The 27,265-nt window shown below is 42.2% G+C and overlaps 1 protein-coding gene across 1 annotated transcript in view; it reads right to left on the bottom strand.

The window, feature by feature from the left end:
• GPC4 (glypican 4) overlaps positions 1-27,265 on the bottom strand; it is a 109,575-nt gene that overhangs the window by 34,942 nt on the left and 47,368 nt on the right. Inside the window, exon 2 of the mRNA XM_084639262.1 lies at positions 18,019-18,177. Coding sequence (XP_084495388.1) covers positions 18,019-18,177 — 159 coding nt within the window. The remainder of the gene's footprint in view (positions 1-18,018; positions 18,178-27,265) is intronic.

Below are 27,265 nucleotides of genomic sequence, written 5' to 3'. Positions count from 1 at the left end.
GTTCTCCTTTAGAGGTACTCTTATTTTTTGTTCATATCTGATAAATGAAAAGGACAGATCCCAAGACATGGATGACTGAAATCCCTTTCTATGCATAACTGAATAGCAAGAGAAAAAGCCAGCAAACTGGAAAAAGTTTCCTTTAAAAAGTTGTTTTGAAACATGGATCATCATGAAGCGTGTACACACACACACATAAAATGGATGTCCATAATAACTGGTTCTTACATTTCAGTATTGCTAACCCCAAATTTTTAAAAAATAAATAAATCACAAGTCAGGCTGCAAAAATAATGAGATTCTTTAAGTAAGGTTTTCTTAAACTAAATTCATTTGGGGCTCTTTCATTGCCTGCTGATTCTGAGGTTGTGAGCTCTTTAAGGCCCAGATTTTGATTGTGGCTTTTACATGCTACCGTAATGCAAAAAATAATGCATTTACACAAGTTGGAATTGGCATAAGAGTTAAAGGCCACACCCTCTACGCTTACAAAGAGTGCCAGGGGATTTTTAACCACAGCAAATGGATAGGACCTTTTGTTTCATCTCATCCAAAAGCCAGCCTCTCCCGCAGTTCAGCGTCTCTAGGCAGCATATAGATCTACTGACTCAAAAGAGAGTGCATCATCCACTGAATCACCATAATCACTTCCTAGGTGTTCCGTACGGGCCTCTCATTCAAGTCCTGTTCAGGCCCGATATGGCTTAGCATGTGAGACATACCAGGATGCCTGTACTGCTGAACCCATTATTTAACCTTCGGAGAGCTTCAATTCTCCTCTTTTTTTTAATATACCAAACTCCGCACCATGGTATCCGAGAACGTAGAATTTGCTGTAAGCCTTACAGCGTGTGTTCTCTTTCCCAATTCTAACTTGGATTGAGTGGAGGGGTGCCCCTCACACTTAGTGACACGAACCTCAGAATGCATGGAGATGCCTCCATTTCACTTCAGATGAAGAGTTACATAAAAATATTCCACGCTATAAAATTTGTATATATGGCATATGGACTAATTACAACATACAACTATTGCGACCAACCAAAAGCAAATCTGTTCCTGCATAAGTGGCGAGACAGTTCTAAGAAAAGGAAAATATGGCATTTATTAGGTCTGATCAAAGAGTTACATCGTTGTTTGCCTCCAAAGTCTGAACAGGATATGTTGGGGGGAGTGAGGGGTGAAAATCTATTTGTTTTTGGCCATTATGGGACAATATTGCATTTTACATGGAGTCTATGATAATTTGATAGGGGTCCAAAATCTACTTTTCCTCTCCTTACTATGAGAACTGAGTAAAATGAAGACTCGGTGATATTTTACTCACCTGCCAAAAATAATTTTACTCGCCCCAAGCAAATGGGCAAAGGAGTTTGCAAAGTTGACGAAGAAACCCTCAAATCTCTACTAAAAATAGCTAAATATGGGACATGAGTTTGAATCCTAACTTCAAGATGGACTCTGGCTGCACTGACTTTTGCCCTAAACTCAAACCATATCAAAGGGCACGTCTTCACTAGCCACGGCAGCACTTTAACCTGGCTGTGTAGTCGCTTGTGACTGCTGGGAGAGTACTCTCCAAGCGCTATAAAAAAAAAAAAAACACACCTCGACAGCTCGATAGCTACCAGCCCTGGTGCACTGTCTACACTGCCACTTTACAGCGCTGAAACTTGAAGTGCTCAGAGGGGTGTTTCTTCACACCCGAGCCAGAAAGCTGCAGCGTGGACAAGGCCTTAGATACCTTTGGAACTCTTGGGTGTGGTTCAACCAATTTCCCTTAATACTACATGTAAAAAGCAAAAGGAACCTTATTCTTTAACACACGCCACTGGATATTTGTAATACTGACCTATGCTTTTGGGTGACTCACATTCGATAAATAATTTTTAATAAAACACGCCTCTGCGTTTTAATCCCCAAAGGAGTCATGTTTAGAGCCAGAAGTTGTTAGAAGGAGAAAAAAAAAAAAATCTTTGGCCCGGTTTGAATTTAAACGCTGTTAAAATGTATCAAGTATGCTGAAGTTTAAATTTTAGTCTTCAAAGTGCTCCAGTACAAACAAAGACTAACACACAGAGAACATTTTCTGGGAAAACTGAAACATTCTTTGAGTTCCTTATTAGCAAAGTCATGGGGCTTGGTGGTTGACATAGCTGTATATAATGTAGCCTCTTAGGAGTACAAGAGAAACGATCCAGTGAAGAGGAGATTGATTTCAAAAACCCGACATGTCCTCTGTCCAATATCAGCAGGACTCTCTACTTTAGTTCCCATGACTGGCATTTCCTGTCTAGGAAGATTTTTCAGTTGAGTTTATACTATAGAGATTAGCTTGGTGGTGTATATTAATTTCTAATTCACTTAATCATTCTGAAAGCTTACTTCCTCCTTTCCTTCAGATTTTTTTCAGAGCCTTTAAAACCATCAGATAGGTTGTATATTCAAATGCGCTTGAACTGGGCACAGAGCTAACATTTATCAAGAAATACTTCAGAAAGGATTTGATTCTGAAATGACACTTTTGTTAAAAACCATTAAATGTTTCCAACTGTCAATCAAATGAGCATGTAGAGGATTGTTCCGAACCAGAAAAAAAAAATCTTAAGTGATGAATTCATACCAACTTGGCCTATTTATTCTCCTGCTCAAACTCATTTTATTCCTCACACTCCAAATTGATACCGGGTTTCTTTAGAATTTTTTCAAGTCTTGTTTTGTCACGGCATGTGGCAGTTCAGCTCCCTAGAAACATGCATTGATTTCCACTTGGGGGAGAATCTGGGAGATTTTGTTTCCAGCTATATCCATTAGTATGAGAAACGTAATCACAGTTAGCAGCAAATGTCTGCATATTTGCAACCTTCCAAATAGTAACCTTCCCTTGGCCAAGAAAAAGGCGAAGAAGGGAAATGAGAGCATCCCAACACTAAAAGTAGTAAATTTCCAAATACCAACCAGTCCCATTGCTCAATGACTGCCTGAATCTCTAGCAGATAACACAGGTACCATAGTCTATAGGTAGCATAAGACCATGGCCATGTCATTTCACCTCCCTAAAAAGTCCTCACGATCATCATCTTGGGATACACTCAGTGACCTCAAAACAAGATGACAGCTCTGGAAAAAAATGGCCTTGAGGGACCTATTGAAATTTCAACAGATACTTGGGATGCTAAGTTGCCCATGTAAAGTTAATGGACTCCCTCACAATTAAAAGGCATTAACAAGAAAAAAGATCAAAGCAACACATGTCATATATTAAGATATGTGAATCCCTGATTAAGTGGCTAGTCCTGCAAAACAAAGGGCTCTGCAGCCAAAAATAATAAATCCCAGGCATGCCGTAGTATCTGATTACATATATATTTAGAGTGCTGGTTGCACATTAGAAATTTGGGCAGCATAAGCTGGTTTAAAGGCATTGGGGCTCATACGAGCAGCTTTGATGACACTGGACTAGTTAGATATTAATCCTGCCTCTTGTAGAAACAAGCTATTCACTGATTAACAAACTACAACATAACCTAGAGTTAACCTTGCAACCTTGAGAAAAGAAATGGCAGGTTCCACTCTTCAATCTTGACTGTTTGCTCGGGAAAATAAATTACCACCTTTCGTTTGGGTTAGAAATTGACTTGTTCTCAAACAAAACCTAAATACAAAGGATTACTTTCTCATTTTACAGCATTGTAAACGCATGTTTTACAGCTGTGGTGCAAGCAATCCGTACTCATTAAATTATCACATTGACAGACTTCCTGTGAAACGCTGTCAAATGCAAACATTTTTCATGGAGAACAAATCATTCTTTGCTGCTCTCTCAGAAAGTCTGCTATTCAGTGAGATCTCGGGCTCTCTCTCTTTTTTTCCCCCCTGTAAATTAAATAAGAGTTTATCCCTCTCCACCTATAAACTGGCAAAAAAAAAAAAAAAAGTGCAATATTGGTGGGAATTTTAAAAGTGAAGAGGCAATGTCCCATTTTCTACCCAAGCTAACTGCTTCAAGGGGAGAGGAAGAGCAGAATTTTACATTGCAAACGCTTACATTACTCTGACAGTCTTTTTAAGGAATAAGCCCACATCCTGTCTCTGCAATCCAGGAGCTAGTTTGCCATCTCCTTGTGCTCTCAGGTACGTGCAATGCTTTTACATATGACTGGATTTAACTCTGTTTTCAGTGAAGGGAGTTACCACTGCACTAGTGTGAACTGTGATTTGCACGTGTGCAGCTCGGAACAGAGGTGAGCTGCTCTTGTGAAAACAAGTTACATCAGTGCAACGCATCTACACTAGGGCTTAGCACCAGTGCAGCTGTATCAGTGGCTACAGCCCTAATGGAGACGAGACATTACTTTGAAACAGTTCTTTAGACGCAATCTCACTACAAACCGCGGTGGCTAGTTAGCCCGGGCAAGCGAGGTCCATTCCAACCCCGAATTCCCAAAAGCTACAAAAGACATTGCGCATGTTCTCTTTGATTTAACTGATAAATGTCTACAGAGCTCAGGACACGTGGTGATTTGATTTAAATGTCACAACTCACTCTCTCCGGCAGCGAAACACAGCGCCAGAAAGTTTGCAGAATGTAGCACTGCGTGAGGCTCAAATCCTGGCATAGCGAATAGCGCCTCAAGAAGCTGCCTTGTTACCATGGCAATTGACCACGCACAAGAGTCTCTGAGGGTGTTGCTGAGGGAACCACGGCTCAGTGAGGCCACGGCAGGATTGCAGGAGTTAAGCCCAAGCTGCAGGGGGTAGGAATGGGGCCCGTGCCCTGTGCCTTCCCAGCCCCCTCCCTCGCTTGGCGGTGCCCTTGAGTGTGCGTCAGTAGCCACTGAGGAGGCCCGGGCCCAGTTCATGCTCTACTCCCGTGCTGGCCTGGGCAGCAACACTGGCAGTGGGTTCTCTAGTTCCCAAGTCCCCCTGCTACGGCTTCATTATCAAGAAGGTGACAGCTTTTTAATTATACATTGGGCAGGGGTGGAAATAACTATTTTGCAATTTGTGCCTCGCCTGTCAAAAAGGTCATGAGCGGCCACTATTGCAAACCAACTAAAATATGAATGAACAGCAGTCCTGATCACGACACATGTGTTCACTATGCATGACGGCCCCGGATTTACTGACTGATGTAACCTATGGGAAAGCATGTGACTGCACTGTCAATAGAGCTTAACTGCAATGCACACCATCAATCAAAGTGGTGCTTTCCAGGCCTTTAAAACACTCACCTATAGATCTATTTCAGGCTAAATTCTTCTAGTTGCACCATTTACTTAACAAATCAACCTAGCTGTTGCCTCCTAAATGCTGCTTTAAAAATTGAAGAAGATAAGATGGCATAGTGAAGCGAAAGGGTATTTGGTTTGATGGAACTGCAGCATCACTGCCAATCACGCACTGATACAGCGCTACTAGAATCATTGTCAGACATACTGCAGCTGTGCTGGAGGGACTTGTTTGTGATGGGCAAGGGCCCAAAAAGGCGGTCTATATATACATACATAATAAATAAATAAATGCTTTTGCTTTTAAGTAAAGAAAACTCAGACATATCAACCCTGGATAACTAGAGAAATGGTGACATCTCAAAAGTCAATAGATTAAAAGTTTAGAAAGAGATTGGATTTACAGATTGTTTAGAACTCCAGCTTCTGTTTGTTTTTGTTAGCATCTATTTAAATTTCAGTGACTAACGTTTGGGGAAAGTTCTCCGAGACATCCTGAAGCAGCAGGGAAGACCAGACTTGACATTTCTGAAGTAAAAAATAAATTATGTTTTTAAACCAGCCTTTCAAATCTGCCTTTATACACTGTAAGGAAGAACAGGAAAATGTATCCATTTACTTGAAAATGTCTTTCTTCAATGAATAAGGTCTACAGATCCATTACAATGGGTATGGCAGCCCACTTACACCTTGAGGGCAGAACCAGACCCAGCAGAAGGAAATGCCCCCATCTCCCTCCAAATGAGAATTTTCACAGCCCGGATAATTCAAATCTACTTTTGGGTGGGTGGGGGGGGGGGGGGGGAAGAGACGACACAGACATGGAGAAAACAGTATCTTCCACTGCAGAGCATGGTAAATTCCACTTAAGCACAGCAACAAACTCAACTCCTTTGATGTCATCAATTTCCACATCTATTTTTGGATGACCCATTTGTCTCCAGGATGGGCCATATGTGTGGCTATCATTACTGAAAGAAAGGAAGTTTTCAGGTAAGTATGGATACACATTCTTCTTCCTGCAAAGATTCACAGATCAGTTACAATGGGATGGGATTTTCATTGTGATGTGCCTCCAGGATGAGAAACAGGATTATCCATTAAATAGGGACGTCCAGAACAAGGTAGATTATATATAAATATTACTTCCATCTTCCTCTGGGCATTAAGACATAGAGAAGACTTCTGCCAAGACAAAGAAAGTGGCATTGGCTAAAACTGGATGACCAGGATGCAGAATCTGGTGAACTAAAGGCCATTGAGCAGATCCTCAATACAGGAGACAAGCTTTCTCTTCCCTGCGCTCATTAGTCCAAAGGAGGAATATTCCAGTAGAATAAGTTCTATTTATTGAGCTGTCTTTTGGGGTCCATGGAAGCAACAATGACTTCACCTCATGTAGCAAGGCGCACGCTGGGCTGGGCCCCTCTGGTTTCGGTCCCTGTTGCCCTCTCCCATCAGACAGGAACGCGTCAGCTTGATGCAAAACCAGTGTTCTTTATCTACAATTGTTTTCCCAATGCCACTTTCCACCTATGTACGGGTTTGGCAGCCAACTTTGCAAAGTGCAGGCCTGGCCAGCAACAGACCAGAAAGCTTCCACCTCCCTCTGTGCCTGGCCTCTCTCTTCCCCCTTTCCTCTGGCCTCCTCCCAGCCTTTATAGCCCTGGCTAATGAGGCTGGCAGGTGCTGCCCATTAACAGGCAGACATAGGGCTATCCAACCAGCCCCAATCCATTCCCCTTGATTGGGGCTGGAGTGGCAGAGGCTGATTAAGTGCTTCTCACTCAGCACCCTGCCACACCCCAATATTCACTTTAAATCTGTCTGGTCCCATGTGGGGATTTTGGTCTTGCAATTACAGAGCTCCTCCTCTGGGAGAGAGAAACATCCAGCAATCCAATGTGAGGTTAATCGAGCCTGAGAGCCATAGCCTCTTCAGCCAGAAAGGCACAAACAGGATCATCGCTGCTCCCCTCTTCCTATCTTGCATACGGTGCTGGGGAGCAGTGGAGAAGGTGGGATGACATATAGCAGGGTTTTCTCCGAGCTTTGCAAGAGGTCATTCACCACCTTGCATCCTGGGTCCAGACACAGAGAGGGACTGCAGGGCCCTGTGTTTCTTGTTGCCAGAAGCAAAAGAGGTTGATCACTGTCAGTTTCAGCTACTGCTAACTTTTAAACATCCTTTTAGCTATTCCTTTCCTTTCCGAAGGCCTGTTAAAGCCAATTGCTGAATCCAAGCACCAAAAACACAAGCCATCCAGTTCTACACAACTTCCTCATGCGAGTAATCCCACTGACTTCATGGGGACTAACTCAAGCAGGTACGGATTTGCAGGACTGACCCAAAGGAAAGATAAATAGTGCTCAGAAGGGCCCACTCAAATGGCATATGACACAAGAGTAGAAGAAAAACAGAAGAATTGACATCCTTCCAGTAAGAGAGTTTAAATGGGACAGATCCAGTTCCCCAAAAAAGGATTTTCTTCTTCCTAAAAAGCCCCATTTATAGCCTAGAAATTTAAGAGTGTAATACAGATGCAATTGTTTTGCCCCCAATGTTCTAATCGTCAGGAATAAATGTTACAGAAACCATCTTTTATTTAAGTTACAGGAGCCTACCTCTGCTTGGCACATAGTTCTTGCGTTTGAACCACACTTTCCAGTAAAGGATTTCAAAGCACTTTAAAATCCATTAATGAATTAGGTTTCACCACACCTGAGGAAAGTCTTACCCCCATTTTATGTGAGGGAAATTGAGGCACCAAAAGTGAAGTGTCTTGCCCAAGGTCACAAAGGGACTGATAAACATTTTGCGAGGAGGGTGTGGGCAAGTTCATTCACTGGATGTGTGCTTTGTTCAATTTGTGTTACTCCAGAGAAGGACAAAAAGCCAACACACTGCATTTTTATATTTCCAAAGAACATGTTAAGTTTTATATACACCAGATACTAAGGACGGTGTGTTTTATGTTTTCAACTGGCCTTCTTTGCATGTTCAAGTTAATTGTGTAAAGAAATACAAGCAAGACATATAATTAACCAATGCACATTAAAACATAGGGCTTGAGCATGCAAAGTGGATACACTCTATTTTTATAGGCACAATTAATGAACACTTTAGACAATTGGACACCCAGTGCTTAGGGTGTATTTTTAACATGCTGTACCAAGTACCTTGAATTAAGGATGTAATGTCATCTCTAAACCCTTAATTTTCTGGCTTTTATGGGTGATTATACTTTCTGTGTACAGAATAGCATTGCCACATGTTTTTTAATATATACAGACAACCTGTGCTCCCATTTTGTGTGTGTGTGTGTGTGTGTGTGCGTGTGTGTGTTTCTCTCTCTCTCTCACTCTCTAAGATGAAGCATGAATTTTCAAATGCACTCTCTTAGCCTAACTCTGCTCCCACGGAAGTCACCCTTATGTTCTATTTTACTGCTAAGGGTTTTTTTATTTTTTAACCACACACTGTCTTTGTGCTGTTCTCAAAGGTGCATTTGGGGATCAGGCTCCACCCTGCAGCTGGCTCTACAATATGAAATAACGATGCAGAGTTTGAGCCAGACAGATAAAAGGAATTTGGAGAAAAGACACAAACGCTCCACAACTCTGGTTTCATCTCTAAAGCAAACAATCCAGAGCTATGCCACATTCTAACCTTCCCTCCTCCCACCCCCCCAAAAAAGTGCCTCATTACTTCTAATATGCATTCACTTCCTTTATTGCATTTACCACATTTGTAATTTCCACCAGGGAAAAAACAAAACTGTAGTTTAATGACCTTTTGCCAAACGTGTTGAGAATGTGATGAATACATAGTGTTAACACATTTATTGAATATGAAGTCGGGAAGGGAGGGCAAGGCAGAGAGCCGTTTCTCTGTCCTGTTTTCAGACATGTGTTAGCACTTACCGACATGGGAAGAGCTCTTCCACACAGTTCGAAGAAATTTAGGCTTAAATCATACCAGTATCACAGCAAGAGCCCTTGTAATGGGCAAACCTCAAAGAACAGGGAGGCGGAGTTCAGAAAAGCAACCAGAAGTTCACTTAATTATTGAAAGGTCGCAGGGCAACAAAAATTGTGCTAGAAACCTCCTAAGGAAAGGCCCTCATGAGATTTCTGGCACTTCCTGTTTCTGGTGGGTCCAGTGTTTGGGTACATCTGCCTCCAGCTGAAACCCTAGCGAGCACAGAAGAGCTGAACAGCAGTTCACAACGACAAGGGTCAAGCAAGACCCAGCTCGTTGACAGTTTAGTGGAAAGGGAAGAGAAAGCACAGAGCCGAGTTACGTTCTGATTTGAGGAGCAATTGTGCGCAGCAGTTGCTGTGGGGAGAGTATGACGGGATTAAACATTGGCCTTAAAGTTATGAGATGAGTACCAGCGAAAGTGCTGCAGCGGGGGGTCATCTCCTCTCCAGACCTGTTGTCTTCTGCCCAAACGACAATCTCAACCTGCCTCTCCAGTCAGCTCCAGGGCAACACAGCTGAAACACCCACTTCCCACGACCCACTATCCTCTCTCAATCACTCTGGGTAACACCAACACTGAGCTTCTTGCTCAGGCCAGTATCCCGGGCCTCCTCTTCAACTCCAACCTCTCTTCTCTAGCTCCTCCCATCCACGCTGTAGCTACATCTTTCAGATTCTTTCCACGCAACATCTCTGGACACAGCCTTTCCTATCCAGTCACACAGCTAACACCCACCCAGGCTCTCATCTTGCATCTCCATCACTGCCACATCCTCTTCTCCGGCCTTGACAAATGCCACCCTATCCCACTCTCAGCCATTCAGAATGCTGATGCAAGGATCCTTCTCCTGGCCCATCGTTTGACCCCATCACCCTCTTTGCCTCCCTCCACTGGCTCTCTATCACCTCAAACATAAGCTCCATGTCTGCACTTTCGCCACCCTTCAGAGCCTATCCCTCACCCTACCAATCATCTCTCATTACTCTGGCCTCCAATTTGCCCGTGAGGCCAGCTTCCATCACCCAGTTGATAAATTTTCAAGCAAGCCCCTTTGCACTTTCTCCCTGGACGCTCCACACTTGGCAGGAACTCCTCGTACACATCCACAAAGCGAACTCATTATCCACCTTCAAATCCTCCTCAAAACTGTCCTTTGCTAGGACTCCTACAAAAAATTAGACGACAGTTAGGCACCTGGTGTGCAGACACCATGCTGCCAGTCACGCTGACCAATATGGTTTCCTTATACTCCCCTGCCAACTGTCAGCCTAGCCATCTTGCGTTATACTTAGATTGTTAGAAATTTGGGCAGGGATAGCAATTTGGGCAGGGACCTTCGTTGAGTTGTATTTACACAGCGCCTAGCACAATAGGGTCCTGGTTCCTGCCTGGGGCTTCTAGGAATTAATAAGGGATGGATTATTAAGGCACTGAATTCACAAACTCTCTGTGGGATCCCTCACAATGGCATTTGTTCAACCAACATGCAGGGATGCTGAGTCCAGAAGAACGTATAAGCAACATACTTGTGTGCATAAATATTACCAAATTCCAGCCTTGTTTCTTCTGAGAAAAGGAGAGGGAGGGGGGAAAGGAAAGTTAATTTTAAACAGACAAACAATGACTCATTGACTAGCTTGTATCAATTAGTAACTAAAGAACCTCACATTTCCCCCTGTGTGTAAGACTGCTGTGCACATGTTTCAAACAACAAAAACAGGTAAAAACTATGTGATGTGAAGAGCAGGTAATTCTATTACTTGGAGGAAAATAAAGACAGTGTGAGATTGTTCAAAGCCCTACACAGAAGTTAGCTGTGGCTAAATCCCCAGCACAATTATGAAATTCACAACCATATTTTTCGCCCTGTGGACAGGACATTCATTTTGCCCTTGGAGAGGATACTGTGTAGCAACTGTCTCAGTCTCTAACACCACAAAACCAAGATCCCCTTCACTCTCAGAAAGGATTCGCTCAGCGCAGGGAATGATTTGGTACCAAACAAATTCTGAAAAGCCCAATGTGCCTCTAAAGCACAAATGTTCTCGTTTTGGTTCTTTTTAAATAACCTCAGATGGGAAGAAGATAGTGGGAAATGTATTGAGAATAAATATAAGCTAGACATAGAAACAGGGAAAACAAAGAAGGAAAGCAATTCTTTCGTTCATGAAAGATGTGCTTTTCTCCTACATTTACATCTCCCAGGTATGTAGGAACCTCAGCTAAAAGACGCTTTTGAAAAATTCCACTCAGCCTAAGTGATTCTGGGTCTCCCAAGTCCTTGAACTCCTATGTCCCTTTGAAAATCCCACCCTAAATACGCACAGGTCCAAACTGCAGTCCTAAAGACAATTCCACAGGAGGAGACGTCTGCCTAGGTTAATGAAAGTCTGAGGGATCTAGGCCTTTTTCTATACTGGTTGCTAGGGCATGAGATGCCACCTTCTTTTTGAAAGAGAAGATGGAAACCTGCCTTCATCAGGACAAAATAGAAGGGAGGGCTACACGTGTTCATGGTCTGAAGAAAAACAAGCCACATACTTGCTCCCGCTAAGCTGTGCCCGTGTGCACACGCACACAGATCCTAAACCCTGCGCACACCGCGAAACACCGCGCACACAACAATTTGCACGGGGGGGGGGGGGGGGGGGCCTGTGGAACCACTTCTTTTGCCCTATCTCCTCCTAACTAAGAACAGTGTCTCATACAACGATGCACAGCGACAGCCATAGGATTTCTAGGAGCCGACTGTTTTGGAAACCTTCTTAATTGGCATTAGTTAAAAAGCCAGTTGAGAGACACTGGAAGACTGGAACTAAAGCCAGCATACTGCTAGTTTAGCAGATCCTGCACCTCTTGCTTGTGCCATTAGACCCACTGACACTTATGGGGGCCACACACACAAGTATGGATTTGCAGGATTCAGCCTTGGATCTCTGATACTGCAGCCAGAGCTGTCAATCAAAGTTCAATTGTCTGATACGACATTCATGTCCCAAAAGGAGAACTACTTTGGCAAGGGAAAGAGGCCTGATTGGTATGCATGCTCTCTGATTACTCCTAGGAAGGGAGGCTGGAACATAGTTGGAATAGTGGCAAAGGAATCTACCCCATTTTACTTTAGGTGGACGGAGAGTTAATAATTAGGGGCTTCAGTCCCCAGAAGGAATTTTTACTTCTTGGTTCAGATTCTGCTCACGGAAGAGGTGCTATAAACTCTGGCTAATGATTAATGGGTTGTAGGTCTCCAGCCTGAAAGCAGGAGCTTAACAGTTCGCTCCTGAAACTCTCCATTTTGCAAAGATTTTCTCACAGAAAATTTGCAATTCGAGAATCTCTGACAGCAGAGGTGTATGCTCCCCCTTCCTTTGGGTCACTGTTTTCAGTTTACCAAGGAGAACTACCATGGAACCATGGCCTAAATGTCCAATGGTGCATGATCAGAAGGCCCCTGTTTGGCTTGTTTCTTTATTTCCCCCTGTTCTTCCTGGAGTAGCCTGAGGGTCAGGAATAACCCTCAGCATTATTTGGCCTCATAGGGAATGCACAACCAACATGGCCTACTCTTATCTCCCAATGGATAATGAGCTATGTTCTGTACCAATACCCACAATAAGTGACAGACTCTTGAAATTACCAAAGTAGCTGAAATAATTGTGCACCACCAGAGAAACTCCCCTCTTCTGCAGAAATCCACAACTGACTCCTCAGTTACTGAAACTCTGCTCTCGGGAGTGGGGTTTCCTCCCCTATGGCCAGTTCGGCCACCAGAAAACGCAGTCTGCCATTTTTCCAGGGGGGCTTCATGACAGAAAAATATGCCTCCAAGTCACTAAATAGCTTGAATGACCTTTAGCAAGAAGAAAAGAAATAATCTTCAGTAAAAGAAATCTATCTAGCTAAGAGACTTGAAAAATAAAGCTATAATGACTGTTAGATTGCTGGATCCCCCTGGCTCCCAGCTGGCGCGCTCCCCGCCAAGTCTTCGAACGTGAACGGGGCGTGAGGCACCTGAGAATTCTCAGCCACAAGCCGAGATCTGGACTTGCACTTCAGAGTTAGAGTTAGAGTTACAGTGACCACTGGGAGGAGTCAATTTGTTTGGTTTCAGTCCCCAAAGGGTTTCGTTTTACTCTCTTCATATTTGTTTCATCTTAAATGTTAATGGAAAACTTGGGGTGGGGGCATACAGAAGGAGATCTTCTCAACATTTAATAGCTTTCCAGATGCCGGCTTGTACTGGGCGGTTTTATAGGAATTATTTTGTCACTTGGGCATTGGACTTGCCCAATCTACTGCCAATCCCGCCTGTGAACTGATCGTTTCATGTTTGCCCTGATGCCCTGAATACAGCATCTGAAGATCCGCAGAGATTTGAGTCTTCATAGTCTTTGCCATGATATATAATAGGAAAAGTCAAGAGGCAATCATTTAACTGCACTAAAAACACTTGTAAGGGAAATCATTAGCTGTCTATTGAACTCACTGCATCATTAATATTACTTACTTGTATTGTTGCAGCACCCAGATGACCCAATCATGATCAGGGCCCCATTGTGCTCAGCTAGGTCCCTGCCCTGAGCATCTTACAAATGACAAATATACCAAGAAATCTTTCTGTCAGGACGATTCAGAACTAGAACAGGCTTCCAAGGGAGGTTGTGGAATCCCCATCAGGGGGAGGTTTTTAAGAACAGGTTGGACAAACATTTGGCAGGGCTGGTCTAAGTTTACTTAGTCTGGCAGGGGGCTGGACTAAGATGACCTCTCGAGGTCCGTTCCAGCTCTACATTCCTCTCGTTCTGGGATTCTAAGAGACATATTGTACTCTCTTTATAACTTATGTTCTGAGAGTGTTTCATGACATTTTATTATTTAGTGATACCACACTTGGTAGAACAGAGGGAAATTAGACAACTCTGCCATTTGAACTATCATGCAACAAAATCAGCATAGCTTCTGCCACAGACAGTGACGATTTTTAAAGGCTTGTCTCTCCTCCAAGAAATGTATGTAGTAAAACAAGCCTCATCTAAGGAGCAACACAACAGCGGAGGAAGAATAATCTAAGTGAGGCCACCATCCCATATAAATATTTCCCACCCCATCCTCATTCTCACAAAAGACTGGACCATTTTTGCTCCAGTCCTGCCTTCATCCCCCTCAAATATTTATCTTTGAGAAGTGACAAAAGCATGGAAAATTTCATCCTGAAAGATGGAAACTTACGAAAGCTGCAAGCAACTGAAAGCAAGGTTAAATGCTTATGCAACCTCCAATCACAGTGTTGCTGCTGTGATTCATAGACTTTAAGGTCAGAAGGGACCACTAATCATCTAGTCTGACTTCCAGCATAACAGAATCTCACCCAATAATTTCTGCATCAAGCTGGTAAAGCTTGCCTGAGCTCCAGTCTTGACTGTACAGAATTCCAGAGACAGGGAATCCATCGCCTCACTAGATTAAGTTGTTCCGGTGGTTAATTATTCCCACTTTTCAAAATATGTACCTTATTTCTATGTTTTATTACATGCAGAAGTGTGGTTAAAGTGATTTATATTACAAAAGAAAAGGCCTGTGGGGAACAGACAGTCATGCTGTCATGTTATACAAGCATGTTTAAATAGGAGATAAAGATATTCGGTTATAAGATCTCCATGCTCTCCCCCCCTGAAAACTCAGAACATACACAGCTCGATCCCAATTTATAATGTAGATTACAAGGAGCTGAAGTTACTTCTGGTTGGTCTTTTAGAGATCCTGGACATCAGAAGTTTGTTTTGTTTTCCTGCCTAAGAAAGATACAGAAAGTTTATGAACCCACTCCCTGACATGTGTCACTTGGTGCCAGATCAATGCAATTCTGATGACCAGATTGTCATTCCAACCATGTCCAGTATCGGGGGGGGGGGGCAGTTTAACAGAAAAATTCCAACAGCCACCTTACATTTCATCCTCCATATCAGGGACACTGCTGCTTCTTGCTACTTACATTTATTTATGGCAACTGTTACAAAGGTCAAAAACACAGCAGTACTTTACATTCGTTGGTCTCTCTTTTCAAACTTGAATGTCAAGGCTAACAGATTAGCAGCTCGACCCAAAATGGTTTTTCCAAAGACCCAAAAGGGTCTGGAGTCAAGGACACAGATAGCCGTTCAAAACAAGAAAGTTGCTGCTCACTACTAGGTCTCACTCCCGGAGCACCACTGATGTGACAGTACACAGGACAAGCCTTTGGCATGGCTGACTGGAAATGCTTGTTCCACAGATGTGACCTGGGATCTAGTTTTGTTATGGGAATTTAGGTTCTTTGCAGTAACCCACTTGCCTTCTCTGTCAATAGAACTGCTGTTAACCGGATGACTTTACGTTAGGCACAGGAAGATGCAAGGTTTGTTTTCTATCAACCTTATTTTCATTTGAATTAGTTGACCTCTAGCAATTTCCATGAGGGAGCCTACAGGAATTCCTACATAATCAAAATAAGGGCAAGGACCCATGGCAAGAACACCAAACTTCGGCAAGGGCTTTTCAAATCTTACTCTACACAGACAGTACATATCTCTGGGCCAGGATTTTTTCATTTTGGGTTCTGGACCAATTACGTCAAATCTGAGGACACTGGAATTCCAACCAAGTTTGAATTACAAGAAACATTCAATTTTCCTTTTCAAATGGACTTCACTGATTTTACTTATTTAGGCCAACATATTTTAAAAAGGGCACCTAAAGTTAAGCATTACAAGGTCATAATTCAGGCGGGTAAGTGGCTGCAAGCTGCTGGCTGCTCAGCAAATTTTGAAAAATCAAGCCATTCAGTTAGGTCCTTAAGTATGGACTTAGGGGCTCATCTTTAGTTAGGCAGGTTTGAGAGACTTGGCCTTAGATTTTAGCACAGTTTCCCATAATTTACTGTACAGCAAATGTTTCTTCATCCATCACTGAAAGAGTTAAGGATGATCCGTCTCCTACAACAGTTCTTCCCCTGCTTTGTTATCAGCTCAAATTCACATAGTTAAGAAGGATGATTCTTCTTCTTAGACCCTTAATTATAAAACTTCAGCAGGCATAAAATAAGGACTCGTGTTGAAGCACGCTGTCTTGTACTAAAGTTCGTACTTTGAAGATTCCAACTATATTAATTTTTTCCAAAGAGCACTGCAGCACCTCACATCATAAAAACAGGCAGACACACCTAAGTGCGCTCCTGACAATAGGTGTGACCGCACCGGGTTACATGATAAATTGCATATGCACGTATGTTTTCAGCTACAACAGTGTTTTACGAAGTCTCATCAGTCCCCTGAGGTGAAGCTGGTGCTATTCATCTGGTCCCCTTTTAGGGGCTTATCTATGGACTGGATTCCATTTCGTGTCTGGTCCTGCATTTAATAAGTCTGCAAGTCTAGACACTTTGGTGATGTGTTTATCACCCCCTCTGTGCAGCAGCAGGTAGAGGGAGAAGACAGGGGAAATCTCAAATGAAGTTATATGAGGGCAATGTTTAGCTGGAGCCCGTTCGTGCAATTTCACTTCGACTTTCTGACAATTTTAACACCTCTTAACTTTTTAAAATCATCCAAGTTCTGGTGTATTTTGAAAGCAAGGTGCTCCTACCTCGCAAGTGTTTTAGAAGTACACACAGTAACTCCCTTGTGTGTTTAATAAGTAAAGATATGTAAGTAAAATAAAAATTGTACCCATTCCAAGTTCTGAGCAGACAAACAAGATATTCACAGAGTAGAAAGCTCTTATGTTACAAAACTGATCCAGTAAATTAACTGGCATGGAAGCTTTTGAAAGAGCAGCAAATTCCACACCTTTGAGGCTATTTGGACCTCTTTTGTGGATTGTTTGATCGACAGAAGACAACAGAATGGTGACGTACCCAGGAATTCTATTGGTGAGCCTTGGTGAAGTGGGACTGGGACAGGCGTACACTGATTTCTTTGGTGTACAAGAGTTTTCTGGCTCTGGATGGTATTTCCTCCATTTGACACACTATACCTGAAGCGTCGTCTCTCTTTTGTTTCCTATGACTTTTATCTGCCCCTACGTAGATCAGTCTGAAGAGATAGTACACCGCATTTCAGGTGGACTATAATACAAATGACAGCTCCCACGCAGGAACACTTATTAATGAGAGCTGCCATTTAGTGTCAATTTGGCAGCAATTTCAGTTCTTCCCCTGCTTCCTTATTGACTCAAGTTCACATAGTTAAGATGGGTGATTATTCTTCTTAGATCCGTAATTATCCTGAAGGTTAAAACATCAGTGGGCATAAAATAAGGACCGAATTCATTTCACTTGTGACCCACCTTATACTTGAACCCAGGTCTCCATATGCAGGAGTACTGTATTTTGCTCTCTGCTCTGCTTAGCCCTGATGACTAAGTTCAATGAATACAAATCCTTTTAGCTCTCATCACACTGGGCGAGTGTCAGCATTCATGTAGATCCATGCTGAGAGACATGCATATTGTGATTATACATTTTGCAGAGACACAGAAACAAAACTAACTGTGGTCTACATTTATAGCACACTGGATTTTCTACAAATGAATCAGGAACAAAAGATATATCGCTATGGGAAACTAACAGCCATAATCAGCAAATATTTCTATTGCACTGGATTGCAAAACAAGCAATGTTCTAACCTCACCACCGCCAGTCATGAATTATGATCTTCCCAAGTCAACAGTGAAAGACACAGTGCAAGTAGACTGCATATAAAGGAACACGGAGATTATTTTAAGTTTTATCAGTGTGACAGCAAATTCCAAGCTCCAGTACTTACCATCAAACTTTTTATAACGGGAACTAAACGTTGTCTGTAAGTGATGGCTAAGTTCTACTACCGCATTTCTGAAGTCATGTTTACTCTGCTGACTGTACTTCTCTTCCATTTCTTGAGAACAACATGTGTAACCTTGTGGACATACTTTCAAATGGTCACCTGAAAAATTAAGAGTAAATAATTTAAAGTTACATAAAGAATATTTAAAAGAGACAAGAAAGTTACTAGGTAACAGGCTATAATGCATGCACGCGCATACGCACCAAGCCTAAACTCCTTATTCTGGCAATACCACTTAAAACTAATGGGATTTTGAATCAATTAAGCATGCAGGATCAAGTCCTTACCCATGAAAACACACTTCGGAGAAACTCAGCAGAAGACCCTAATTTTGTCCATTGCTGAGTATGCTACAAAGCCTGCCTGTCCTCAGTTTCTATTTATTCAGCACATATATTGAGTTAATCAGCAGAAATTAATTTTAGACAGTAATTTACACCAAAATGGCCTCTCTACATAGATAGATAGATGTGCCCCCTCCCCCCCACCCAAAACACTGATTTCTTCAATTGCTACTTTCAGTTCATTCTGTTAAAAAAGGCATGGATGCAGCACTGACCACAAAGGTCTTTTTTGTATATTGGAACCCCATGAAGAGATTTAGCTCTCAGAATTAAGACTGCCCAGGGTTTTAAAATACAGAGTAGTTTGATTACATGCTTTGGCCAACCCATTAAGTTTCCCACCCCTCTCATTTTACACAGTTTGCTAGTAGGTAAGGTCATGACAACCCCATGGCAGAAGTCATAGCTAGAAGTCTGCTCAGTCTTCAGAGCCATATACAGCAACCTGTACCTCCCTTAACCTCATTCTAAAATTTAAATAGCTTTTTTCTGGTTTCATTTTGTTTGTTCAGAACTAATTCAATAATAGAAGGCCATTGATACCTCCCTTCTCTCCAGCAAAACAGTTTCTGAAGCCTACTGCAACCTTTGATATTCACCCCTGTGACCGGCTCATGTGTTTTTCCAGTAATTTAAATAGCCAGCTCACACTTTTTTCAATTATTACAGGCACAAGATACTTAATACTTAAAATATTATTGCTTGCAGTAGGGAAGCCGTTGAAAAGGTCTTCAGAACTTCAGGGACAGAATAAGATGGCCAGATGTTTTCCCATGTGATCAGGAAGTTGAGTGCTTCAAATGTCAACTAACAGCCAAACGTTGTTCTCAGTTAATTTCAGCCAAGTGACTCCAGATTCTCAAGTGTATCTGAACACAGAATTTGGCCCTGTATAATTAGTGGTTAAAGATGACATCCTGACACTTTGTAAGATTTCATAAAATTTTAGTGGTTTTAGTAAATTGCTTCTTTTCTGTAGCTTCATGGACCAAGATACCAGCTTCATATTGTGCTTTACCACTCCACCTTACACCAATGTAAAGTGGGCTGCCATAACATCATGTACCATGTAACATGATATGGTTGAAGCAACCTGGGATGTGGCATCCAGGAATACTGAAGTGTGGCAATCTCTATAAAAGGTTGTAGAGGTGATCAGATCAACCTGTCGTCACAGGAAATTCCTTAAGTCACCTTCTCTCTTCGTTTCAGAGTTCTGATTGCACACTGACGAGCAGTGCTGTAACTCTCCTGTCCGGGTGCTGCAGGGGTGAACTAAAGGAATTTTAGTTTGCATTAACATAGTTCGCAGCACTTTGGTGGACATATTCACACCCCACTAGTCCGAACGTCAGGGCAGTGTAGACACAGCTTTAGGGTCAGTCTCCCCTGATTTTTGGCTTAAGGCATCAGATGGAAAAGAAAAGACGACAATTTTCTAGCATCAGACTGCAAGTGGGAACATGGCACAGGCTGACAGCAACCTTAAGTCAAGGATCATTAGAGAGGTTCATAAAGTTATGTTAATCATGGCTGCCATGTTTGCATGATTGTCTGACTACATGGCCTCTAAAATGGGCCTTGGATTAAGCACTGCGTTTTCTGTGGTCATAGCCATTTACGGTGGGAAAAACGGCTCATCTGTTAAAGCGTTAAAAAACGTTAAAAAATAAATTACGTATGCTCAACGCAGAATGGAGCCGGCACTTCCTTGCCTGACACAAACGCTCCTTCATTTTATGTTCCTTTTGCCAGCGTCTGACAATGTTTATATGTAATTTATCTAACTGTGGGCAATTTGGGTCATCTTTCCTGCCTGCCTAAGTGTGTTAACGTCTCCCTTTCAGACAGTTATAAAATGCCTTTTTAAATAAATATCATCCTTAGGAATCTCTTTTCCTAAATCTATTTTTCTTTTGCACTGCAAAAACAAACTGGTTGGTTGTTTTTTTTGGCATTATAGGAGTCCTTGGCCAACACATAATTCTGCAGCAAATGATCTATTGAACAACACTGCCAACCAAGCTTGAGTTATGGAAAGCCCGGGGTCTTGTTAGTACAGGAAGCTATGTTGCTAAGAGTCCGTTTTCAGGAAACAAACTTCACCAGCCTTATTCAGGAATCTTTCCTCTACTTGTTTCAATATACAACTTTCACCGGTTTGACAGGGCCAAAGGTACCCTCCAGGGTAAATATTATTTTCCAAAAATGGTGGACTCCAGCCCTGCTCTTCCCCCCATTCCCCTTCATAATTTAGGAACATACTTAATTTCCAAACAAGGTCTAATTTGCTGAAGCATTTCACAATTAGACCTGTCTTGAAAAGTGCTGGTAGAGCTGTAGAAATAAATATCAGCTTGAGCGTTGCACTGTATTGAGGTGTTAAACTCCGGCTACCCATACAATATATTGTCACGAACAACAGGTTAAAACAGCAATAGAGTTATGGAACAGAACAAACGTAATACTACAAGATGTGATTGCAAACTTCTAAATATCTGTTCTTTGTGTGTTAATAAGACAAAGTCATGCTAGGGGTTGTTTGTTTTGCAACAGACGCTGCTGTTGTGGCATTTAGAGCGAGTTAAAAAACGAAAACCAATTTTTGTGAGAAGTTCTGCAATTTAAATGAGTCATTTCAAAGTGTTCAAAATCGTCCCATTTTTCATTTATTTTAATTTTTTATTATTTAAAAACAATTCAGAAGCAGTATTGAAAAAGTCTATCAACATTTTCCTTCGTGAATTACGGTAAACAAAACATTTCGATACATTTCCAAGATATTTTTAATTTTAAAGGGGTGGGGGGGAAGGAGCACCAATTTTTTCATTTAAAAAATTTCATTAAAAAAAGCCATTTTACAAATAAACTGGCAAATACTGATCAGTTCTAATATTCATTCAATGAAGCAGTTTTGGATCCATTTATGAAATTACGAGTATTATAATGCTACTTTTAAAAATGTCCTTTTCCATTATCTTATTCTATTTTGCATTTCAGAATACTTTAATCAGAAATACTGTTCTCTTCAGCATGAGGTATAATACGAAACTACTTTTCTGTGATCACTTTCGTCTCAGACTTGCAAATTTAAATAATAATAACAACTTTGTTATGGTTCATAGAGATTTGATTTATTACCTGGTTCATCATTACCAAATCACGCTCCCAACCTAAACTCAGACTCAAAAATGACCGACCAGCAATCTAATTATGGAAGATATTTCTCAGCCATGTCAGCACTATGCAATCTTGGCTTATGACCAGATATCAGGTCTGTCTGGAGCCTGGGAGATCCCCAAATTAAGTGTTAATGCAGGGGAGGATACAGCCTCTTACCCATGGTATAGAAAAATACTCTGAGATTCGGTGCTGTTTTTCCAAATATTAGTATTCTGTCAAAGGGGAAGTGAGAATTATTAAAGATTTTGAGCCACTGTTGTAATGTTGAAAGCCTATGTTTAGCATCTCCATGGTCCAAATTCAAGTACATTTTCACATTCTTGCTTCCTGCTGCCCTAACAAGAGCATCCAGATCTAAAGCATTCGGGAGCAATTTCATTCTGACGCTTTTTGAGTAAATCAGCCATTAAAGCATAGGGCATGCCTTACTTCTGGAAACAAAGGGTTTCAAATACAGTTTCTGTTAGGCATTCACCTGTGACGTATGTTCACACAAATTAATTTCTGGGGAAAGAAACCAAGGGGGGTGGAGACAAAGTGCACATATACAAACCGTGGGAACACTATATGGTTTTCCTGGGAGTCCATAAAATTTCTAGTTATACTTCTCACGCCAATCAGCACTAAAAAGCCACATTTTTACTAGTGTACAACTCTTCTGTAGATCGGACGCTGAAAACAACGTATTGGTAAACAAAAGGTATCACGTGGAACCGTGTTAAACTTGTTGTTGCATGCAATATAATTAAAATACAAAGCTTGGAAAAACTATAGGCAGAGGCAATACATAATGTGGGCTAGTCAGAGCTGTGTACAGGAGATTTAAGTAATCACTTGTGATGTGGGAAATTAAAATGGTTACTTCTTGAAAGCAAAATTAATGAACCATGCCAGCTTTTCAATGCACTTATAGCTAGAAAAAATGGACAAATATATGTGCATTGTCTGTTTAGACCCAAATAAATAAAGATGAGTAGTGATTTAATACACTATGGCTGAAGCACATTCTGCAGTAATCCTTTCTAAGTTAACACTCAGCAAACAAGACCTAGGTAAGAGAACAGTTCATGTTGTATGCAGTTTTAAGTTAAACCTCTTTGCGCTTTTTATTATTATTATTTTATTTTTACTATCCTATCATACTTGCCCTGCAGTCACACAATTCTGCAGTGGCTTCCATTCAAGTTAAACGTACCAAGCAATACAACAAAATGCATTACAGTAACCACTTCGGTTAATTGTATTGCAAAATCAATTTAAGAAAAGTTACAACATGTTTGCAGTATAGCTATTGTCACATGGACTTTTTATATATATATTTTCCATATAGAATTGCTTGCATCTCGCATATCTGTCAACATGATGGACTGGAATGATTAACAAAGCCTTCCTTGAGGGCTAATTAGCAACATCTCTCTTCAAAACGTGTATTTTTATATTACTCAAGTTAAAAAAGTCAAGTGGCAGAGTTTAGAACATTGCCTATTCTTACACCCAAGAGAAAGCTCAGAAAATGAAAGTCAAATAAACTTAGGTTTTAAACAATTACAAAAGTGCTGCATTTAGGTAATACTATAATGGTGCCACAAACGACACAGATTTTTGCAGTGTGTTGGAAAACTTGTTCCTTCCATTTAACTTGCTACTGAAGGGCAAAAAAGGGCCCATTTATCCTAAAAACAGCTCCCTTCACCAAAATCTGGATTGACATGCTAGCCTGCCATACAGACTATCCTGCTTTTTATTTCCAGTCCGGTTTTTGCTTCTGATCAGTGGAAAGGTAGCTTTGGCACACTCAACTGAGACCACGCTTTTCAGCAAAAGAAGCTATACAGCTGCCAGGCAATTTAAGTTTTCAGGGTCTGGTTAATTAGGCTCTTCAACTGGACACAATTCCCATTTGAAACAGCTGTTCCACAGTAACAGGTTAGTTGAGTACTCAGGAGACAATATTGTTACAGGACCGGGCAAGGACAGCCAGTATGTCAGACCCGTAATATTGTCTCTCTCTCTCTCTCTCCTCTAACACAGTGGTTTTCAAACGTCTTAAGCTGCATACCCCTTTCCAAATAACGTAGTCTCCTGCATACCCCCAATTAGCAGAGGTGACACATGAGGGTCACACAGGGTCACCTTCCCTCCCCAGAACTCTGCCAGGGTTTATCTCAGAGGTTCCCACACTATGGGGTGCAATGAGGTTACTGGGGGACATGAAGACCTGATGGGGCTCCTCCGTATGGCAGGAAAAGCGGACAGGGCTCTGTGCAGGTGGTCTCGGCTGCCAGGATCAGGCTCCCTGCCCACCTCGCTCCCCAATTGCTGCAGCTACAGAAGCCACCAACCAACAGTTATGCTCCCCTGCGGGGGATATTGGCAGACGCTCCCCCCGGCTCCCGCTGCTTCCACGGGCTCCTTCCATCGCCCCCGGGGCCCGCCATCACCTCCCGGTCCTGTTGCCTCCCCACGGTGCTTAAGTTGTAATGAAAGAGGTACCAGGCCACCCTTACCTCTGTGCTGTTCCCAGCCAGCAGCCGCTGCTCTCCAGCCACCCCGGAACACAAATTTAAGCACTGCCTCCCCTCAACCCCCGCCACTGTCCCAAGCTCCCTTCCGTGTCCTCACGCCCCGGGCCTGCCCTGTTCCTTACCTCTTGACCACGGTGTCCTGGGCAGTCGCCCACATGGTCCACCCATAAGGCCAGCCCTGCATCCTCTTGTGCTGCCTGACAGAGCCTGCACTAGCATGGATCTTTCCACGCCCCGCCAACCCTGGCCTATATGTCATTAAAGGATTTTTCCCCCAGACCCCCTTGCAGAGAGTTGAGGTACCCCATGGGTACCCGTACCCCAGTTTGAAAACCACTGCTCTACACGTATCAGCTTGTATCACTGTTAAGAGTTTTATCACTTCCTCTAAAATCAACCATCAAAAGATACAGGACTGTCATGCTGGACTCTAATCCAATTTCACACTAAACTTGTGTTCTAATTATCACCAAATATTAGGCTTCCGCTCATCATCGATAACTGACATATTACAAATCTGAACAGGGCAAAACAAATTAGAAAAGCAACATCCTTCTTCTCTCTCTCTCTCTCACCCTAGAACGACAGGAATGAGAGGAATCAAGAAAACCTGGGATCCTATAATGCTTGCTCTGGCACTGATCAGCTGTGAGACTTTGGACACATCACTAAAGCCAGATATTTTAGTGTCCCCTGAATTTTATCAATGCCAATTTTGGGGGACCGACCTTGAAGGATTTCGGGTCTTTGAAGTGCCAAGCATCTTCCCTTTTCCTGAGTGGCCACATTTCGGATTGACCCCAAAGCTTCCAGTAGAAGCTGTTCCATCTGCAGTTAAAGGACACCTTTACCAAGCCACTGATTTCTATCCATTGAATGACTAATGTACATTTCTTGAACACAGATACACCATTCTCCCTTTCTTTATAAAAAAAATATTTAATTTTTAATAGTACATATAAATCCAAACACAAAGGTGCCAAAAGATACACCTCAGCAGATACCTACGCTGCTCATCCTTAGCTTTTCTGCTCTGTGAGGCCCCAAGTCAGCAAATTATTTATGCATGTACGGAACCTTAAGCTATTGACTTTAATGGGACTAATTTCCATGATTAAAATTAGGCCTCTGTTTAAAAACCTTGCTGCATCAGGGCACAGATCTCTGCTCTCCTGATGACTGCGCTCTTGTTCAGTTATTTGCACATGCCAACTGGCTTAGTAAGTACACACAAACAGTCAGTTTGCAAAACTAAAACAGACCTGTTATTAGATCAGTTTTGAAAACGAGATGACAGGTTTCAGAGTAGCAGCCGTGTTAGTCTGTATCCGCAAATAAGAAAAGGAGGACTTGTGGCACCTTAGAGACTAACCAATTTATTTGAGCATAAGCTTTCATGAGCTACATCCGATGAAGCGAGCTGTAGCTCACGAAAGCTTATGCTCAAATAAATTGGTTAGTCTCTAAGGTGCCACAAGTACTCCTTTTCCTTTTGCAAAAAAGAGATGCAATCCTCCCTTCTCTCAGGAACTCTGCAGAAGCAATTCCCAAGCAGTCCACACATGCTGAGATCTAATTACGTTTGCATGATATGCTAATAAGCTCACTGACAGAAGGGCTCCCACAAGCTTAAGAGGGCAATCAGATTGTCCCCTCTTTGGGAGATAAATTAGCGAGCTAACAAAGAAACACACTGCTCTGATTATCTTCCTAGCCCCTTCTTGTTCTTCCTCTCTGTGAGCATCCCCTTTGTTCCCTCCCCCACCCCTCCACTCTTTCTCTGAGCTGAATTCCATGCTGTCCTTTAAAAGAAGAGTCACCCTTTTGTGCATCAAATGATCACCACGTCATCAAATTCCTCTTCTGCCACCCCTTGCGGAGGTGCACTGCTAACAGCATTGCTGGTATTTCAGTTCAACACCAACATGCTTTCTTCCCTCTCTTCAGAACACTTTGTGGCCACTTGCGAATGGCCAAAGACAACTTGCATGTCAGTGGCAGCTCACTGCCATTTCTTCCCTACCTGATCTCTTTCAATGCATCATTACACAAGACACTACACAAGCACATTCAACGGAGAGCTATGCTGAACACACAGCGAATGGGTCTACATTGCACAACATGGTTCACCTGTCTCAGAGCCAGATCCTCTGCTGCTATGAATGAGCTCCAATCAGGGTCAGTTCACACCAGCTGATGATCTACGGTTATATGATTTTACTGTGGGCTCCCTAACTCTTCTCTTCCCCCTTTCCTAGCTAATCGGTAGTTTTTAAGACCGAATGCATCCCGTGCAATTTGTGCAGGGAGTTTACCATTAGGGTTGTTCATCAAATCATTGGTTTACTGGGACTTTCCCCCCCTCTTCTTTGTTTAAAAACAACAACAAACAAGTGCAGCCCATAATGTCCCATTCAATTAGCATCCTTCTGTGTGTTTGTTTGCTTGCTTTATTAATGTGTAAGCTGCTGATTTGTTTTTTATTTCAGTTATTAATCAAAATACTTTTCATGTCTTTTCGCCGATTACCCAGACGGCACATGACAATTCCCCAGACACATTAAAGCCAGTAATATTGAAATGACTTTCTGCAGACATGCCAAGCAGTTAAACCATACCCTTTGATGCTAAAACCAAAGGCCTTTCACCCTTGCTTAACAATGGCGAACTATTTTCAGTCATGCTTTACTGCAACTGTTAACGCAGCTGCTAATTTACCTTGCAGTCCTGGAGAACTGCAGTGTATACAATGCTCCAAAGACATACCTCCCTTCAACACAACAAGCAATCCTAATTATTTCCATAGTGTGTACCTACAGCTACTAAAAATACCCTACACAACCAAGGTCTGTCTGGCTTTTATTTTTCCATTTTGTTTTGTTGACAGCTTTGGGTCCAGAAATTTACTGCCAAGAGGGTTAGAGAACAAGAGAGATTTATACGCATGAGTATGTTAAGCCAAATGCACATTAGGAACCTAAATTCTGTCTGGAAAGAGCAATTTAGGATGAAGAGAAAATCCTTCCTGTCCACTCACTGAAGGCCAAATTCCCATTGCAAAGTTAATTTTACAGCCCTTTAGCCCTGCCAATGCACGTGCATGTGAGTACCTGTACCGATGCCAGCAGAGCCCAC

This window comes from Lepidochelys olivacea (assembly GCF_965140295.1).
Source record: "Lepidochelys olivacea isolate rLepOli2 genome assembly, chromosome: 9".
NCBI lineage: Eukaryota > Metazoa > Chordata > Testudines > Cheloniidae > Lepidochelys > Lepidochelys olivacea.
Note: the sequence above shows the minus strand (reverse complement) of the source record. Positions and strands in the feature narration are given on the sequence as shown.